Source organism: Bufo bufo, chromosome 11, assembly GCF_905171765.1.
Source record: "Bufo bufo chromosome 11, aBufBuf1.1, whole genome shotgun sequence".
Taxonomy (NCBI): Eukaryota; Metazoa; Chordata; class Amphibia; order Anura; family Bufonidae; genus Bufo; species Bufo bufo.
This window is the reverse complement of record NC_053399.1, coordinates 98,084,523-98,104,979: the sequence shown is the minus strand read 5'-3', so window position 1 is coordinate 98,104,979 and position 20,457 is coordinate 98,084,523. Positions and strand designations below refer to the sequence as shown.

The following is a 20,457-nucleotide window of genomic DNA, read 5'->3' as shown; positions in this document are numbered from 1 at the left end:
TACTGAGTATAGGCCCGGTGCGGAGTCACCCATGGAACATGTCTTGCTGGACACCATGAAGGCATCAGGCCTGGTTCTGGGCCCCCTGCAGGGTATGTACTGAGTATAGGCCCGGTACGGAGTCACCCATGGGACATGTCTTGCTGGACACCATGAAGGCATCAGGCCTGGTTCTGGGCCCCTGCAGGGTATGTACTGAGTATAGGCCCGGTACGGAGTCACCTATGGAACATGTCTTGCTGGACACCATGAAGGCATCAGGCCTGGTTCTGGGCCCCCTGCAGGGTATGTACTGAGTATAGGCCCGGTACGGAGTCACCCATGGGACATGTCTTGCTGGACACCATGAAGGCATCAGGCCTGGTTCTGGGCCCCTGCAGGGTATGTACTGAGTATAGGCCCGGTACGGAGTCACCTATGGAACATGTCTTGCTGGACACCATGAAGGCATCAGGCCTGGTTCTGGGCCCCTGCAGGGTATGTACTGAGTATAGGCCCGGTACGGAGTCACCTATGGAACATGTCTTGCTGGACACCATGAAGGCATCAGGCCTCTTTCTGGGCCCCCTGCAGGGTATGTACTGAGTATAGGCCCGGTACGGAGTCACCCATGGGACATGTCTTGCTGGACACCATGAAGGCATCAGGCCTGTTTCTGGGCCCCCTGCAGGGTATGTACTGAGTATAGGCCCGGTACGGAGTCACCCATGGGACATGTCTTGCTGGACACCATGAAGGCATCAGGCCTGTTTCTGGGCCGTTGCAGGGTATGTACTGAGTATAGGCCCGGTACGGAGTCACCCATGGGACATGTCTTGCTGGACACCATGAAGGCATCAGGCCTTTTTCTGGGCCCCCTGCCGGGTATGTACTGAGTATAGGCCCGGTACGGAGTCAACCATGGAACATGTCTTGCTGGACACCATGAAGGCATCAGGCCTGTTTCTGGGCCCCTGCAGGGTATGTACTGAGTATAGGCCCGGTACGGAGTCACCCATGGAACATGTCTTGCTGGACACCATGAAGGCATCAGGCCTGTTTCTGGGCCCCCTGCAGGGTATGTACTGAGTATAGGCCCGGTACGGAGTCACCCATGGAACATGTCTTGCTGGACACCATGAAGGCATCAGGCCTGTTTCTGGGTCACCCGCCAGTGGAAATACGGGCGTGCAGCTGACTTTTATTAACTCCTATAAATGTCATGTCGGCCACAAACTGCTGATTATATTTATTATTTGCACGAGACGTTCTTAGATCTGTAAATCCAAAGGACCGGATGCTGATGTTTGTCTGACTCCTCGACTTTCTCCAAAATAAACACCTCCTGACCCGAGATAGAGAACCGGTCCCAGGAATTAAAGAGGCCGCAGCCCTCTAATACTGAAGAAATGGTTACTGCACTGTACCTGCAGAGTATTACACCTCTGACCTCTCTACAGATCTGCAGAACATCGCTCTGCCCTCTCTACCTCCTGACAGATACACAGTGATATATCCTGCAGATTATTACACCACTGACCTCTCTAGAGATCTGCAGAACATCGCTCTGTCCTCTCTACCTCCTGACAGATACACAGTGATATATCCTGCAGATTATTACACCACTGACCTTTCTAGAGATCTGCAGAACATCGCTCTGCCCTCTCTACCTCCTGACAGATACATAGTGATATATCCTGCAGATTATTACACCTCTGACCTCTCTAGAGATCTGCAGAACATCGCTCTGTCCTCTCTACCTCCTGACAGATACATAGTGATATATCCTGCAGATTATTACACCACTGACCTCTAGAGATCTGCAGAACATTGCTCTGTCCTCTCCACCTCCTGACAGATATATAGAGATATATCCTGCAGATTATTACACCACTGACCTCTAGAGATCTGCAGAACATCGCTCTGTCCTCTCTACCTCCTGACAGATACACAGTGATATATCCTGCAGATTATTACACCACTGACCTCTCTACAGATCTGCAGACCATCTCACATGGATCCTGCCTGGTTCTTTAGCACCTTTCACATCCTGAACATCTGCTCTTTAACCCTTCCTGCCATTAATCTCTATATTTTCCATGCAGTCCTTCTGTAGCTTCCTCTTCCATGTTCCTCTTCGTATAGAGATCTACCTTGAAGATTTTGGGACGGTTACAGATGTTGCACCCGCCCCAAGTGCAGGAAGCTCTCCTCTCCACACATGTCCCAGCCTGCGTGCTCCAGTTTCGGTCGCTGACACCCTGTGACGGGTGTTTTGTTTCTGGGTCTCTCTACTTTATCGAAGTTATAAACAAGAAACCCATCATCACCTGTCGGGGACACGCCCGGCCCTGTCTGCACGGGAGATATGCCCCCAGCAGCCCTGACTTAACCCTTCACATGCTGCCTTGGGTTTTGCTATATAGGTGATGGTCTTAGGCACACGGGGTCGAGTTGTGCTCATGGATGGTCCTAATCCAGTTCAGTCTGTGTGAAGACGCTGACTTATGGACTCCTCAGATCTGCACCAAGGGGGTCACTAACTTTGTGCGGTGCCAGGGGCTTCTGATGCTCATGAAAACTATAAAGAAGTGGCTTAATGGTGCACGGCCAGGCCGCAGACCTCAGAGACCGGATCTCCGGGAAAACCCGCATGTGAGGAAACATAAAGGAATACAAGTGCATTCAAGATCCCCTCCACTGTGGTCCAAAACGCGCCGCGATTTGTCTTCAAGAAGTTGCTTTGGAAAGGTTCTTGCAAACTTGTAACAGTGACAACTCTCTTTTTCTTTGGGTCACCATTTTGTCCCTTAAACTCCAGAATCGGAGCGGTGCGCAGAGGGTCACAGCGATGTGTAATGATACAGTCAGGGAGTAGTCACGTTGGCTGCGTCAAACTCTAAATACAGTTCCCATGAAAACATGTGATTAAGGCTAAATGGGGCCCATGGAGAGCCTGAAACGCATCGTCGTCTTAGACCTCCAAAGCATTTCAAGATTTTTTTCTGCTCAGTTTTATATTGGAGGAAATAGGACTGAAATTCAAAATGAATTGCAGGAGTTTTCAGGTGAGAAAGTTCCTTCAAAAGGCGTAAACATTTATACAACCTTTGGAGCAACTTTGCGAATAGTTTTACTTATAAATGTACTGTTTTGTGCATAAAGCTGCTACGCGGACCAATGTGTCTTCATGGTTACAGACTACAAACCATTAGCCTGACCCTTCTGTCACTGGCTCCTGGAAGAAGGAGGGAGAGAGAGGCTACCCAGGGCTTGTTTGTAGGATGTAACTATGGTGACCCAGACATCTGCATAGGAGCTGTAGACATTTTAGATGCAGTCTAGTAATAGAAATAATAGTTGCAGAAGTATACACACCGTCTCTGCAGAACATGGACATAGTCTGCAGTATCGGATGTCTCCGGTAGGGATGAAACATCCGAAGTCGATTCGCATAAAACTTTGTTCCAATACTTTACAGAGCAGGAGCTCCGTACAGTATTAGAATGTATTGGCTCCGATGAGCCGAAGTTATGGCTTCGCGAAGTCTTGCGAGACTTCACGTAATAACTTCATAAATTAATTTGTATAGTAAAAAAACATTTCCCGAATTCGAGTTCGGTTCCAAGGTACCACTTCGAACCGAACCTGAATTCGGGTAATTTATGAAGTTATTACCTGAGTCTCACGAGACTTCGTACAGTATTGGAATGAAGTTTATAGCGAATCGACTTCGGATGTTTCATCCCTAGTCTCCGGGATTTCCTGCCTCCTGTAACCTTATATAAACTCTGCTGCCTCACAGCTCACCATTATCTCACTAAACTCTGATGCGGCCATTAACCTTCCTCCAGCTCCCCAAAAATTCCTGACGCCCCCTCATCTCCACAGTCACTGTACAAGTGGCAGCACTGACAGATTACACACTGACACTGTGATACTTAGAGTTCAAGACACTGACACTTGGGGTAAAGAATAATGACACTTGGGGTACAGGATAATGACACTGACACTGGGGGTACAGTATAATGACCCTGGGGGTACAGGATAATGACACTGGGGGTACAGGATAATGACACTGGGGGTACAGGATAATGACACTGGGGGTACAGGATGATGACACTGGGGGTACAGTATAATGACCCTGGGGGTACAGGATAATGACACTGGGGGTACAGGATGATGACACTGGGGGTACAGGATGATGACACTGGGGGTACAGGACGATGACACTGGGGGTACAGGACAATGACACTGGGGGTACAGGACAATGACACTGGGGGTACAGGATAATGACACTGAGGGTACAGGATAATGACACTGGGGGTACAGGATGATGACACTGGGGGTACAGGACGATGACACTGGGGGTACAGGACAATGACACTGGGGGTGCAGAATAATGACACTGGGGGTACAGGATAATGACACTTGGGGTACAGAATAATGACACTGGGGGTACAGGACGATGACACTTGGGGTACAGGATAATGACACTGAGGGTACAGGACGATGACACTGGGGGTACAGGACAATGACACTGGGGGTACAGGACGATGACACTGGGGGTACAGGACGATGACACTGGGGGTACAGGACGATGACACTGGGGGTACAGGACGATGACACTGGGGGTACAGGACGAAGACACTGGGGGTACAGGATGATGACACTTGAGGTACAGGATGATGACACTGGGGGTACAGGACGATGACACTGGGGGTACAGGACGATGACACTGGGGGTACAGGACGATGACACTGGGGGTACAGGACGATGACACTGGGGGTACAGGACGAAGACACTGGGGGTACAGGACGATGACACTTGAGGTACAGGGCAGCAGTTGCGGTTCTTCCAGCAGTGTCAGCACTGGAAGTGTTAAGTGTCATGCTGGGGGAGGACTCTCAGGCCGGTGACTCCCATTTCTCTGCTTGCTCTGTCCCGGCTGTGTCCCGCTCCTGCTCCGGGCAGGATGAGCACTTAGTCCTCCTCTTCCAGGGACCATATCGCACTTTACACCATGAAGAAGATCTTTTCCTGCTCCACATCTCAGTTCCCTGTAAGTAGTGCGACTAGTGCTGTGATTTGCAGATGGGGGTGATAGTCCTGAACTACTTTATCATCAGGTTTGAGCTGGCTGATGAATCTTACAGATCTTACTGGGATTCCTGACATGGGTACTGTTAATATAAATAGAGAACATGGGGGGCTGTAGTGTAAGAAGGGGTTAACGTGTTATATTCTGGAAGATATCTGGTCATTTATGACTGGGAAAACAGGACAGGAGTGGTGACACCGGCATACTGTGCTCCAACACAAGGTGGATGTGTGTACATGTACAGATGTAGCAGAGCTGAGATTTTCATGTGTCAAAACACTTATGTGGTGTTACATAGGACTGCAGCTATGTGTAGTACGTTATCTCTCCCATTGTTGTTCAGCTCTGCTACTGTATATGTAGTATAATAGTACTCAGTTGTGCTCATCATACTGCGTAGTATCGTAGGCGTCAGTGAGAGGTGTTTGCTGAGCGATCAGTCGCTGTGTCCTGTGTACACGGTACCTGTAACCTACCGTAACATAGAAACCGGAGAGCCTCTGGAGATACGTGAGCGGTAACCAGGCCTGAGGGCCACAGGGGAAAGCGGCTGCAGGCACCAACCTGATCATAACAAGTCCACACGACTTACCTCACAGGGGGGTGATCGCATGTCTACAAGTCAAACACTCTTCTACATAGGAGGCAGTATTATAGTAGTTATATTCTTGTACATAGAAGCAGTATTATAGTAGTTATATTCTTGTACATAGGAGGCAGTATTATAGTAGTTATATTCTTGTACATAGGAGCAGTATTATAGTAGTTATATTCTTGTACATAGGAGCAGTATTATAGTAGTTATATTCTTGTACATAGGAGGCAGTATTATAGTAGTTATATTCTTGTACATAGGAGCAGTATCATAGTAGTTATATTCTTGTACATAGGAGCAGTATTATAGTAGTTATATTATGTACATAGGAGCAGTATTATAGTAGTTATATTCTTGTACATAGGAGGCAGTATTATAGCAGTTAAATTCTTGTACATAGGAGCAGTATTATAGTAGTTATATTCTTGTACATAGGAGCAGTATTATAGTAGTTATATTCTTGTACATAGGAGGTAGTATTATAGTAGTTATATTCTTGTACATAGGAGCAGTATTATAGTAGTTATATTCTTGTACATAGGAGCAGTATTATAGTAGTTATATTCCTGTACATAGGAGCAGTATTATAGTAGTTATATACTTGTACATAGGAGGCAGTATTATAGTAGTTATATTCTTGTACATAGGAGCAGTATTATAGTAGTTATAGTCTTGTACATAGGAGCAGTATTATAGTAGTTATATTCTTGTACATAGGAGGCAGTATTATAGTAGTTATAGTCTTGTACATAGGAGGCAGTATTATAGTAGTTATATTCTTGTACATAGGAGCAGTATTATAGTAGTTATATTATGTACATAGGAGCAGTATTATAGTAGTTATATTCCTGTACATAGGAGGCAGTATTATAGTAGTTATATTCCTGTACATAGGAGCAGTATTATAGTAGTTATATTCTTGTACATAGGAGCAGTATTATGGTGGTTATATTATGTACATAGGAGCAGTATTATAGTAGTTATATTATGTACATAGGAGGCAGTATTATAGTAGTTATATTCTTGTACATAGGAGCAGTATTATAGCAGTTATATTCTTGTACATAGGAGCAGTATTATAGTAGTTATATTCTTTTACATAGGAGCAGTATTATAGTAGTTATATTCTTGTACATAGGAGGCAGTATTATAGTAGTTATATTCTTGTATATAGGAGCAGTATTATAGTAGATATATTCTTGTACATAGGAGGCAGTATTATAGTAGTTATATTCTTGTACATAGGAGCAGTATTATAGTAGTTATATTCTTGTATATAGGAGGCAGTATTATAGTAGTTATATCCCTGTACATAGGAGGCAGTATTGTAGTAGTTATATTCTTGTACATAGGAGCAGTATTATAGTAGTTATATTCTTGTACATAGGAGCAGTATTATAGTAGTTATATTCTTGTATATAGGAGCAGTATTATAGTAGTTATATTCTTGTACATAGGAGCAGTATTATAGTAGATATATTCTTGTACATAGGAGGCTGTATTATAGTAGTTATATTCTTGTACATAGGAGGCAGTATTATAGTAGTTATATTCTTGTACATAGGAGCAGTATTATAGTAGTTATATTTGTCACGGCTGTATGTGGGCAACAATAGTAATACACAGTACAGAGCTACTGACTGGACCCAGAACTAGGGAGGATAACGGGTGACCCCTGTCCGACCCTCAACGCTCTCCCTATTCTGCTAAAGCACATGCCCGGATCCAAATGGCGGAAAGAGGCATGCCCACGTGCCTAAGACTAATGACCACTGTAACCCCTACAATAGTGGAAGGGGCACGGCCACCAGTGCCCTACTCAGTATATGGAGGGAACCGTGGCCACCTCAGATCCAGTCAGAAAATAAACAGGAACACAACAATGTCTGCACACTTAGCTGACGGTGTTGCAGCCGCAGAGAAGATGGATCCAAGGACAGGCTGGCAATATCCGGAGTGCTAGCTGCAGCAGAACACAGGTCCAGTGAACTGATAGCTACAAGTGAAGAAACTAAAGCCAGAGCTACAACTGAAGTGAGAACTATAATCCACATCCTATCATAGGAGGAGGGGTGATATAAAGAGAGGAAAATCAAACACATGAAGGACAGCTGTGGTGAAAGAAACCAAAAGTAAACAGAGTAGTGAGAACTCCTCCCAGCTCTAGTAGTGACATCATCACAGGGGTGGAGAAACAGAGCTGTGAGAACGTCCCAAAGCTCTGGTAGTGACAGTACCCCCCCCTCTACGGGTGGACTCCGGACACCCAGGACCCACCTTCTCAGGATGAGCCCTATGAAATGCCCTGATGAGGCGAGTGGCTTTAATGTCCGACACCGGAACCCACATCCTCTCCTCAGGACCATAACCCTTCCAATGAACGAGGTACTGAAGAGAACCGCGGACCATGCGAGAGTCCACAATTCTGGAAACCTCAAACTCCAGATTGCCATCAACCAAAATCGGAGGAGGAGGCAAAGAGGAGGGTACCGTGGGCTGGACATATGGTTTTAAGAGAGATCTGTGAAATACATTATGTATCTTCCAAACCCGTGGAAGATCAAGACGGAAGGCAACAGGATTGATGACTGACAAGATTTTATAAGGCCCAATAAACTTGGGACCCAATTTCCAGGAGGGAACCTTCAACTTAATGTTTCTAGTAGACAACCACACCAGATCACCCACATTCAGGTCCGGACCAGGCACACGTCTCTTATCAGCCACACGCTTATACCTCTCACTCATCTTTTTAAGATTACCCTGAATCTTTTGCCAAATGGTAGACAAAGACGAGGAAAATCTCTCCTCCTCAGGTAAACCAGAAAGAGCCCCTCCCGAGAATGTCCCAAACTGTGGATGGAACCCATATGCACCAAAGAATGGTGACTTATCAGAAGATTCCTGACGACGGTTGTTCAGAGCAAACTCAGCAAGAGGGAGAAATGAACACCAATCCTCCTGGTTCTCTGAAACAAAACAGCGCAAATATGTCTCCAGATTCTGATTGAGGCGCTCAGTCTGACCATTCGACTGCGGATGAAAAGCAGAAGAGAAGGACAGCCGAACCCCCAGGCGAGAACAGAAAGCCTTCCAGAACCTGGACACAAACTGCGTGCCTCTATCGGAAACAATATCAGAGGGAATGCCGTGCAATTTAACAATATGGTCGACAAAAGCTTGCGCCAACGTTTTAGCATTAGGTAAACCAGGGAAAGGTACGAAATGAGCCATCTTGCTAAAACGGTCCACCACCACCAGGATCACCGACTTCCCCGAGGAACGAGGAAGATCCGTGATAAAGTCCATGGACAGGTGTGTCCAAGGACGGGAAGGAATGGGTAACGGGAGAAGGGAACCTGAAGGCCGTGAACGAGGGACCTTAGCGCGAGCGCACGTCTCACAAGCAGCCACAAAACCCTCCACCGACTTACGAAGAGCCGGCCACCAAAATCTCCGAGCAATGAGATCCACCGTGGCTCTACTCCCGGGGTGACCAGCAAGAACCGTATCATGATGCTCCTTAAAGAGTTTGTGACGTAGCTCAGGAGGCACGAACAACTTCCCAGAAGGACAACGGGCAGGTGTCTCAGTCTGGGCAGCCTGGACCTCGGCCTCCAAATCGGAATATAGAGCAGAAACAACTACCCCCTCCGCCAAAATGGGACCCGGGTCCTCGGAGTTTCCTCCTCCCGGAAAACAGCGAGAGAGAGCATCAGCCTTCACATTTTTTATCCCAGGTCGGAATGTAACAACAAAATTGAATCTGGAGAAGAACAGAGACCATCTGGCCTGTCTCGGATTCATACGCCTGGCCGACTCCAAGTATGCCAGATTCTTATGGTCGGTAAAAACGGTGATAGGGTGCCTGGCCCCCTCCAACCAATGGCGCCATTCCTCGAAAGCCAACTTGATGGCCAACAACTCCCTATCGCCCACATCATAGTTTCTCTCTGCCGGGGAGAGTTTTTTAGAGAAAAAGGCACAGGGTCGCCACTTGGCAGGGGAAGGGCCCTGGGACAAAACCGCACCCACACCCACCTCGGAAGCATCCACCTCAACAATAAAAGGTAAGGAAACATCGGGATGCACCAAGACGGGAGCAGACGCAAAATTCTCTTTAATCTTAGAAAAGGCTGCAAGCGCCTCCTCCGACCAAGAGGAAAAATCCGCCCCCTTTTTTGTCATGTCAGTGAGGGGTTTGACAACAGAGGAATAATTCAAAATGAACTTTCTGTAATAGTTCGCAAAACCCAGAAAGCGCATCAATGCCTTCTGATTCTCAGGAAGCTCCCACTCAAGTACAGCACGGACCTTCTCGGGATCCATGCGAAAACCAGAAGCAGAGAGGAGAAAACCCAGAAATTGAATCTCCGATACCATAAAAAGACATTTCTCCAGCTTGGCGTACAATTTATTTTCCCGCAGAATCTGCAGAACCTGAAAAAGATGATCCTGATGGGTCTGAACATCAGGGGAAAAAATCAAAATATCATCAAGATACACCAATACAAATTTCCCCATTAAATGATAGAAAATACTATTAACAAAATGCTGAAAGACGGCCGGAGCATTCATCAGGCCGAAAGGCATAACGAGATTCTCGAAATGCCCGTCAGGGGTATTAAAGGCCGTTTTCCATTCATCCCCCTCTCTGACCCTGACCAGGTTGTACGCGCCTCTCAAATCCAATTTGGAAAACACCTTGGCCCCAACAATTTGATTGAAGAGGTCCGGGATCAGAGGAAGGGGATAGGGATCGCGAATCGTGATACGGTTCAGCTCCCTAAAATCTAGGCAAGGTCTCAGAGAGCCATCTTTCTTTTTAACAAAAAAAAAACCCGCGGCCACAGGTGACTTTGAGGGACGAATATGCCCCTTTTCGAGACTCTCGGAGATGTAAGTTCGCATAGCGATTCTTTCCGGTTGTGAGAGATTGTAGAGGCGTGCTTTTGGCAGCTTGGCGCCGGGAATGAGGTTAATGGGACAGTCAAACTCCCGGTGAGGAGGTAGCTCCTGAACACCGCTCTCGGAAAACACGTCCGAGAAATCAGAGAGAAATGATGGCACCGTTTTAGTAGACACCTCTGCAAAAGTCGCTGTGAGACAATTCTCTCTACAAAAGTCACTCCACTCATTTATTTGCCTTCCTTGCCAATCAATAGTGGGGTTATGTCTAGTGAGCCAGGGTAACCCCAAAACTAGAGGAGACGGCAATCCGTTAAGGACAAAACAAGATATATCCTCCACATGAGTGTCACCTACAGCTAGCCGGATATTGTGAACAATGCCTTTCAGAGATCTCTGTGAGAGTGGAGCAGAGTCAATAGCAAAAACAGGTATATCTTTATCTAATGTGCAAACCTGAAAACCATGCATGGCTACAAATTGAGTGTCAATAAGATTGACGGCCGCTCCACTATCGACAAAAATCTCACAAGAAATGACTTTGCTCTCTAGCGCCACCCTGGCAGACAGGAGAAAACGGGAACTGCAGGTCAGAGGAAAAGCATCAAATCCTACATCAACTTTGCCCAAAGTAGCAGATGAAGCAGAACTTGATGATTTACCTTTTGAGATTTTTCTCTTATTATCGCTCTTAGTACGGTTCAAGAATCTCCTAGATGGACAAACATTTGCCAAATGACCTATGCCCCCACAACAAAAACAGACCATACTCTGAGGACTAAATCCTCTTTTATCAGGGGCAAGTCGAGCTAGCTGCATGGGTTCCTCCTCAGAGGGGAGCGAGACAGGATGAGGCCCCTGCACACTGAATGAGTCCGCACCACTTCCCCTAGACTGACAATGGCTGGACAGAGAGGTCTCGTTTCTTTCTCTTAGACGCCTGTCAAGGCGTACCGCCAATGACATGGCAGACTCTAAGGACGTTGGTCTCTCATGGAAAGCAAACGCATCTTTTAATCTCTCCGAGAGACCATGACAGAACTGACTCCGGAGTGCAGCATCATTCCAACCCGAATCAGCTGCCCATCTCCGAAATTCAGAACAATAAAGCTCCGCAGACCGTTTGTTCTGGCATAAAACACGTAGGTTAGATTCGGCCAGAGCAACACGATCCGGGTCATCATAAATCTGCCCCAGGGCCACAAAAAATCCCTCCACGGATCGAAGGGAGGGATCCCCTGATGGCAGCGAAAAAGCCCAAGTCTGAGCATTACCCCTGAGCAGGGAGATGACAATCCTCACCCTCTGCTCTTGATTACCAGAAGAGTGAGGACACAAGCAAAAATGGAGTTTGCATGCCTCTCTGAAACGAACAAAATTCTCACTGCCCCCGGAGAACGTCTCCGGAAGTGAGACCTTTGGCTCGCAACAGACTCCATGAGCCGGAGCAGGGCCCAATGCTTGAAGCTGAGTCATAGTTTGACGGAGATCCGCTACTTCCAAAGAAAGACCCTGCATGCGGTCAACCAGGCCAGAAAGCGGATCCATGTCAAAAAAGGACGGTTTTGGTGGATTATAATGTCACGGCTGTATGTGGGCAACAATAGTAATACACAGTACAGAGCTACTGACTGGACCCAGAACTAGGGAGGATAACGGGTGACCCCTGTCCGACCCTCAACGCTCTCCCTATTCTGCTAAAGCACATGCCCGGATCCAAATGGCGGAAAGAGGCATGCCCACGTGCCTAAGACTAATGACCACTGTAACCCCTACAATAGTGGAAGGGGCACGGCCACCAGTGCCCTACTCAGTATATGGAGGGAACCGTGGCCACCTCAGATCCAGTCAGAAAATAAACAGGAACACAACAATGTCTGCACACTTAGCTGACGGTGTTGCAGCCGCAGAGAAGATGGATCCAAGGACAGGCTGGCAATATCCGGAGTGCTAGCTGCAGCAGAACACAGGTCCAGTGAACTGATAGCTACAAGTGAAGAAACTAAAGCCAGAGCTACAACTGAAGTGAGAACTATAATCCACATCCTATCATAGGAGGAGGGGTGATATAAAGAGAGGAAAATCAAACACATGAAGGACAGCTGTGGTGAAAGAAACCAAAAGTAAACAGAGTAGTGAGAACTCCTCCCAGCTCTAGTAGTGACATCATCACAGGGGTGGAGAAACAGAGCTGTGAGAACGTCCCAAAGCTCTGGTAGTGACAATATTCTTGTACATAGGAGGCAGTATTATAGTAGTTATATTCCTGTACATAGGAGCGGTATTATAGTAGTTATATTCCTGTACATAGGAGCAGTATTATAGTAGTTATATACTTGTACATAGGAGCAGTATTATAGTAGTTATATTATTGTACATAGGAGCAGTATTATAGTAGTTATATTCCTGTACATAGGAGCAGTATTATAGTAGTTATATACTTGTACATAGGAGGCAGTATTATAGTAGTTATATTCTTGTATATAGGAGCAGTATTATAGTAGATATATTCTTGTACATAGGAGGCAGTATTATAGTAGTTATATTCTTGTACATAGGAGCAGTATTATAGTAGATATATTCTTGTACATAGGAGGCTGTATTATAGTAGTTATATTCTTGTACATAGGAGGCAGTATTATAGTAGTTATATTCTTGTACATAGGAGCAGTATTATAGTAGTTATATTCTTGTACATAGGAGGCAGTATTATAGTAGTTATATTCCTGTACATAGGAGCGGTATTATAGTAGTTATATTCCTGTACATAGGAGCAGTATTATAGTAGTTATATACTTGTACATAGGAGCAGTATTATAGTAGTTATATTATTGTACATAGGAGCAGTATTATAGTAGTTATATTCCTGTACATAGGAGCAGTATTATAGTAGTTATATACTTGTACATAGGAGGCAGTATTATAGTAGTTATATTCTTGTATATAGGAGCAGTATTATAGTAGATATATTCTTGTACATAGGAGGCTGTATTATAGTAGTTGTATTCTTGTACATAGGAGCAGTATTATAGTAGTTATAGTCTTGTACATAGGAGCAGTATTATAGTAGTTATATTCTTGTACATAGGAGCAGTATTATAGTAGTTATATTCTTGTACATAGGAGCAGTATTATAGTAGTTATAGTCTTGTACATAGGAGGCAGTATTATAGTAGTTATATTCTTGTACATAGGAGCAGTATTATAGTAGTTATATTCTTGTACATAGGAGCAGTATTATAGTAGTTATATTCTTGTACATAGGAGCAGTATTATAGTAGTTATATTCTTGTACATAGGAGCAGTATTATAGTAGTTATATTCTTGTACATAGGAGCAGTATTATAGTAGTTATATTCTTGTACATAGGAGCAGTATTATAGCAGTTATATTCTTGTACATAGGAGCAGTATTATAGTAGTTATATTCTTGTACATAGGAGCAGTATTATAGTAGTTATTTTCTTGTACATAGGAGCAGTATTATAGTAGTTATATTCCTGTACATAAGAGGCAGTATTATAGTAGTTATATCCCTGTACATAGGAGCAGTATTATAGTAGTTATATTCTTGTACATAGGAGCAGTATTATAGTAGTTATATTCCTGTACATAGGAGCAGTATTATAGTAGTTATATTCTTGTACATAGGAGCAGTATTATAGTAGTTATATTCTTGTACATAGGAGAAGTATTATAGTAGTTATATTCTTGTATATAGGAGGCAGTATTATAGTAGTTATATTCTTGTACATAGGAGCAGTATTATAGTAGTTATATTCTTGTACATAGGAGCAGTATTATAGTAGTTATATCCCTGTACATCGGAGCAGTATTATAGTAGTTATATTCTTGTACATAGGAGCAGTATTATAGTAGTTATATACCTGTACATAGGAGCAGTATTATAGTAGTTATATTCTTGTACATAGAAGCAGTATTATAGTAGTTATATTCTTGTACATAGGAGCAGTATTATAGTAGTTATATTCTTGTACATAGGAGCAGTATTATAGTAGTTATATTCTTGTACATAGGAGCAGTATTATAGTAGTTATATTCTTGTACATAGGAGGCAGTATTATAGTAGTTATATTCTTGTACATAGGAGGCAGTATTATAGTAGTTATATTCTTGTACATAGGAGGCAGTATTATAGTAGTTATATTCTTGTACATAGGAGCAGTATTATAGTAGTTATATTCCTGTACATAGGAGCAGTATTATAGTAGTTATATTCTTGTACATAGGGGCAGTATTGTAGTAGTTATATTCTTGTACATAGGAGGCAGTATTATAGTAGTTATATTCTTGTACATAGGAGGCAGTATTATAGTAGTTATATTCTTGTACATAGGAGCAGTATTATAGTAGTTATATTCTTGTACATAGGAGGCAGTATTATAGTAGTTATATTCTTGTACATAGGAGGCAGTATTATAGTAGTTATATTCTAGTACATAGGAGGCTGTATTATAGTAGTTATATTCTTGTACATAGGAGCAGTATTATAGTAGTTATATTCTTGTACATAGGAGCAGTATTATAGTAGTTATATTCTTGTACATAGGAGCAGTATTATAGTAGTTATATTCTTGTACATAGGAGGCAGTATTATAGTAGTTATATTCTTGTACATAGGAGCAGTATTATAGTAGTTATATTCTTGTACATAGGAGGCAGTATTATAGCAGTTATATTCTTGTACATAGGAGCAGTATTATAGTAGTTATATTCTTGTACATAGGAGCAGTATTATAGTAGTTATATTCCTGTACATAGGAGGCAGTATTATAGTAGTTATATTCCTGTACATAGGAGCAGTATTATAGTAGTTATATTCTTGTATATAGGAGCAGTATTATAGTAGTTATATTCTTGTACATAGGAGTCAGTATTATAGTAGTTATATTCTTGTCCATAGGAGCAGTATTATAGTAGTTATATTCTTGTATATAGGGGCAGTATTATAGTAGTTATATTCTTGTACATAGGAGCAGTATTATAGTAGTTATATTCTTGTACATAGGAGCAGTATTGTAGTAGTTATATTCTTGTACATAGGAGCAGTATTATAGTAGTTATATTCTTGTACATAGGAGCAGTATTATAGTAGTTATATTCTTGTACATAGGAGGCAGTATTATAGTAGTTATATTCTTGTACATAGGAGCAGTATTATAGTAGTTATATTCTTGTACATAGGAGCAGTATTATAGTAGTTATATCCCTGTACATAGGAGCAGTATTATAGTAGTTATATTCTTGTACATAGTAGGCAGTATTATAGTAGGTATATTCTTGTACATAGGAGGCAGTATTATAGTAGTTATATTCTTGTACATAGGAGCAGTATTATAGCAGTTATATTCCTGTACATAGGAGCAGTATTATAGTAGTTATATTCTTGCACATTGGAGCAGTATTATAGTAGTTATATTCTTGTACATAGGAGCAGTATTATAGTAGGTATATTCTTATACATAGGAGCAGTATTATAGTAGTTATATTCTTGTACATAGGAGCAGTATTATAGTAGTTATATTCTTGTACATAGGAGCAGTATTGTAGTAGTTATATTCTTGTACATAGGAGGCAGTATTGTAGTAGTTATAATTTGCCCGCTGCTCTTGCACTTGTGTTGGGTAATGTACTGATGCCAGTTGTATGTACCGTCTTTACCCTGTGGCTCAGGGATGTTCGGGGTCAGTAATGATTGGTTTTAATGGTCTCTTGTGATCACTTTCCAGCTTTGTCTTCTTCGGGTAAACACCTTTTTTCCTTTCTTCTCACGCCTGTACACATTTACCTTCATGTCATCCTGCTCTTTTACTCCTTTGAATTGGATGTAATTAGAGGCTGCATTCAGAAAATTCTGGCGCCAAAAGCTTTTGTGAATGTGACGAATGAGAAGAAAACTGGTCCCTGCGAGGACGACCTGGCAGAGAGATCGTCCTAATATCCGTCCTAACACGATGGAGTCACAAAGGTGTAAGGCGGCAGAAGGATTTAATTGAAGTAGGCAATAGATGCCATTCCTTCCTAATAGCCTAGTCAGTTTATGTAAAGGGGAAGCCACAGATGTTGAATATGGCAGTGAACGTCATGAGTTGAGGTCAGACCTTCGCAGTCTGTAAACTGATCTGTAATGGCAGCTATATTGGTTGCCACCTAACTTTTCCAGGCTCCTGAATTCCAAGTGTTCCTGGTTATGCAGGGTCCACACTTGTACCGCCGCCTTGCATGGATTCATGGCCATTCAGAAGTTTAGAAAAGCTGGATGACACCTCATGTAACTGTAATGGAAGCCTTAATGGTTCACCACACAAAACTGATTAGTATTATGGATGACAGCAGTGATCAACTAGTCAGGTCTGGTCAGCCGTCTATACAGAGCGGTGGGCTCTCGTACGCGCTCTCACATCTGGATCCAACATGTAGATCTGAATCCAGTCTGTTCACATTCAATACTGCACATTTTTCCTTCTTTAATCTCATGAAATTAAATATTTGTATCCTCTTTTATTCCAGAACTATCTTTTTGTATTTTGGTATGAAGAGTTCTGCTCTGGGCCTGGAGACATTGTGCATTGTAATGGTGGAGGACCTTTCCAGACCTATGGGATCATCACACCATCCCCTCTGCTCTTCAGAGAGGCCCAGGCTCGGAGCAGAAGCCTAATTTATTGGTCCTATAGCCAGAGATTGTAAAAGGGCCGTTTGGACCTCACAATTATTGGGAACAAGGGCTAATTTGCACATACAATCGATCTGATGACGAATGAGCAAATGCTCGTTCATCGGCTGATGGACAACTCTTATCAGGATGAAAGATGCCTGATTATCGGCCGCACAGCTCCCAGTGTTATCAGGAATGTGCTGCCGATAATAGCACTACATGTAACTGTAATGGAAGCCTTAATGGTTCACCACACAAAACTGATTAGTATTATGGATGACAGCAGTGATCAACTAGTCAGGTCTGGTCAGCCGTCTATACAGAGCGGTGGGCTCTCGTACGCGCTCTCACATCTGGATCCAACATGTAGATCTGAATCCAGTCTGTTCACATTCAATACTGCACATTTTTCCTTCTTTAATCTCATGAAATTAAATATTTGTATCCTCTTTTATTCCAGAACTATCTTTTTGTATTTTGGTATGAAGAGTTCTGCTCTGGGCCTGGAGACATTGTGCATTGTAATGGTGGAGGACCTTTCCAGACCTATGGGATCATCACACCATCCCCTCTGCTCTTCAGAGAGGCCCAGGCTCGGAGCAGAAGCCTAATTTATTGGTCCTATAGCCAGAGATTGTAAAAGGGCCGTTTGGACCTCACAATTATTGGGAACAAGGGCTAATTTGCACATACAATCGATCTGATGACGAATGAGCAAATGCTCGTTCATCGGCTGATGGACAACTCTTATCAGGATGAAAGATGCCTGATTATCGGCCGCACAGCTCCCAGTGTTATCAGGAATGTGCTGCCGATAATAGCACTACACATCTGCGCTGTGATCTCCGGCGGAGGAACAGACTGCCGGACTTCAATGTATCCATGCACCGCCAGATCCCTATTCACTGTTATGGGATCCAGCCACTTTCTGGCATTTATGCCGACTTTTGGCTGGACAAAAAGTGTTGCGTGCAGCATGTACGCCGTATACAGTGACCAGATTAGAGTGCCGGAGTTCACAACGCAGATGTGGACCTGGCCTTATGAAGCTTCTTTTTCCTGCTTTAAAGAAATACAGTTATCTGGAAACGGTCAAGAAGTTGACGATGGTGGATCTGTTTTTATTCTGGTCACTAGTTTTAGTGAAAGATTCTATTTTGCTGCGAGTTAAATTCCTTCCCAGAAACCATCATTAAGCTGCTGACGACGGATCTGATATTCTTGAATTAACATTGGCTTTATGGTGCAAGAATGTGAAATCCTACAACTCCTGGAAACTGTCAAGAACGCTCCAATGATGGATCTGATGTTTTATTCTGTGATTATGTTCATTACTTTTCATGCGGTGTATAGGCTGCCAGCTTAACTTGTAAAGGAAAATTACCATCATATCACTACTAAGAAACCATCATCAAGCTGCTGATGACGGATCTGATATTCTCATTCTGTGTCCCTGGTCAGCACTTTTTGTATATCGTTTTACTTGCGTAAAAGTCAAAATTCCTTCACTTTTCAGATCTGATATTGGTATTCTCACGTACTACTTTTAGTGTATAACTAGCTGAAGGACCCAGCTTCCCACGGGTATATTTAATCTATTTCACTTAATGTATCCACAGTATCCCCCATAACAGTAAACTCCACAGCCCCCCCACCCCTTAACACTGACCCCCCCCCCCCACAGTGCCCAGCCTTCTTAAAATGGGACCTCCACAGCAGCCCATCCCCTTAACTTTGACCTTCACAGCAGCCCGCCCCTTTATCAGTCAGTTTCACAGCACCCCACTCCCTTGACAGTGACCTCCTCAGGGCCCCCCCCCCCCCGCCCCTTAACAGTTACCGCTACAGAACCCCGCTCCTTAACACTGAACTCCATAGGGGACCGTCCCCTTATCTGTGTCTGTTGCCTGCCCCTTAACAGAGACCTCCACAGCACTTGTCCCTTTAACAGTGACCTCCACAGTACCCCGCTTCCTTAACCACCTCCGGACCGCTGTACGCACAGACGCGTCCTGGAGGTGGTTGATTCATTCCTCCTGGACGCGCCGGCGCGTCCTCTCGCGAGACGCGAGATTTCCTGTGAACGCGCGCACACAGGCGCGCGCGCTCACAGGAACGGAAGGTAAGAGAGTTGATCTCCAGCCTGCCAGCGGCGATCGTTCGCTGGCAGGCTGGAGATGTGTTTTTTTTAACCCCTAACAGGTATATTAGACGCTGTTTTGATAACAGCGTCTAATATACCTGCTACCTGGTCCTCTGGTGGTCCCATTTGTTTGGATCGACCACCAGATGACACAGGTAGCTCAGTAAAGTCCCACCAAGCACCACTACACTACACTACACCCCCCCCCCCGTCACTTATTAACCCCTTATTAGCCCCTGATCACCCCATATAGACTCCCTGATCACCCCCCTGTCATTGATTACCCCCCTGTCATTGATTACCCCCCTGTCATTGATCACCCCTCTGTAAAGCTCCATTCAGATGTCCGCATGATTTTTACGGATCCACTGATAGATGGATCGGATCCGCAAAACGCATCCGGACGTCTGAATGAAGCCTTACAGGGGCATGATCAATGACTGTGGTTATCACCCCATATAGACTCCCTGATCACCCCCCCTGTCATTGATCACCCCCCTGTCATTGATTACCCCCCTGTAAAGCTCCATTCAGACGTCCGCATGATTTTTACGGATCCACTGATAGATGGATCGGATCCGCAAAACGCATCCGGACGTCTGAATGAAGCCTTACAGAGGCGTGATCAATGACTGTGGTGATCACCCAATATAGACTCCCTGATCACCCCCCTGTAAAGCTCCATTCAGATGTCCGCATGATTTTTACGGATCCACTGATAGATGGATCGGATCCGCAAAACGCATCCGGACGTCTGAATGAAGCCTTACAGGGGCATGATCAATGACTGTGGTTATCACCCCATATAGACTCCCTGATCACCCCCCTGTCATTGATCACCCCCCTGTCATTGATTACCCCCCTGTAAAGCTCCATTCAGACGTCCGCATGATTTTTACGGATCCACTGATAGATGGATCGGATCCGCAAAACGCATCCGGACGTCTGAATGAAGCCTTACAGGGGCATGATCAATGACTGTGGTGATCACCCCATATAGACTCCCTGATCACCCCCCTGTCATTGATTACCCCCCTGTCATTGATCACCCCC

General features: G+C 44.2%; 1 protein-coding gene across 2 annotated transcripts in view; it reads left to right on the top strand.

The window, feature by feature from the left end:
• Positions 1–20,457, top strand: part of ANKRD35 (ankyrin repeat domain 35) — an 87,288-nt gene that overhangs the window by 31,704 nt on the left and 35,127 nt on the right. The window contains exon 1 of one of the 2 annotated variants that reach the window (XM_040411542.1): positions 4,918–5,041. The exons of the other annotated variant lie outside the window; for it this stretch is intronic. Within the exon in view, the coding sequence (XP_040267476.1) occupies positions 5,003–5,041 (39 nt within the window). The 5' untranslated portion in view covers positions 4,918–5,002. Of the gene's footprint in view, positions 1–4,917; positions 5,042–20,457 lie in introns of those variants that run through there. 2 annotated transcript variants of the gene reach the window in all.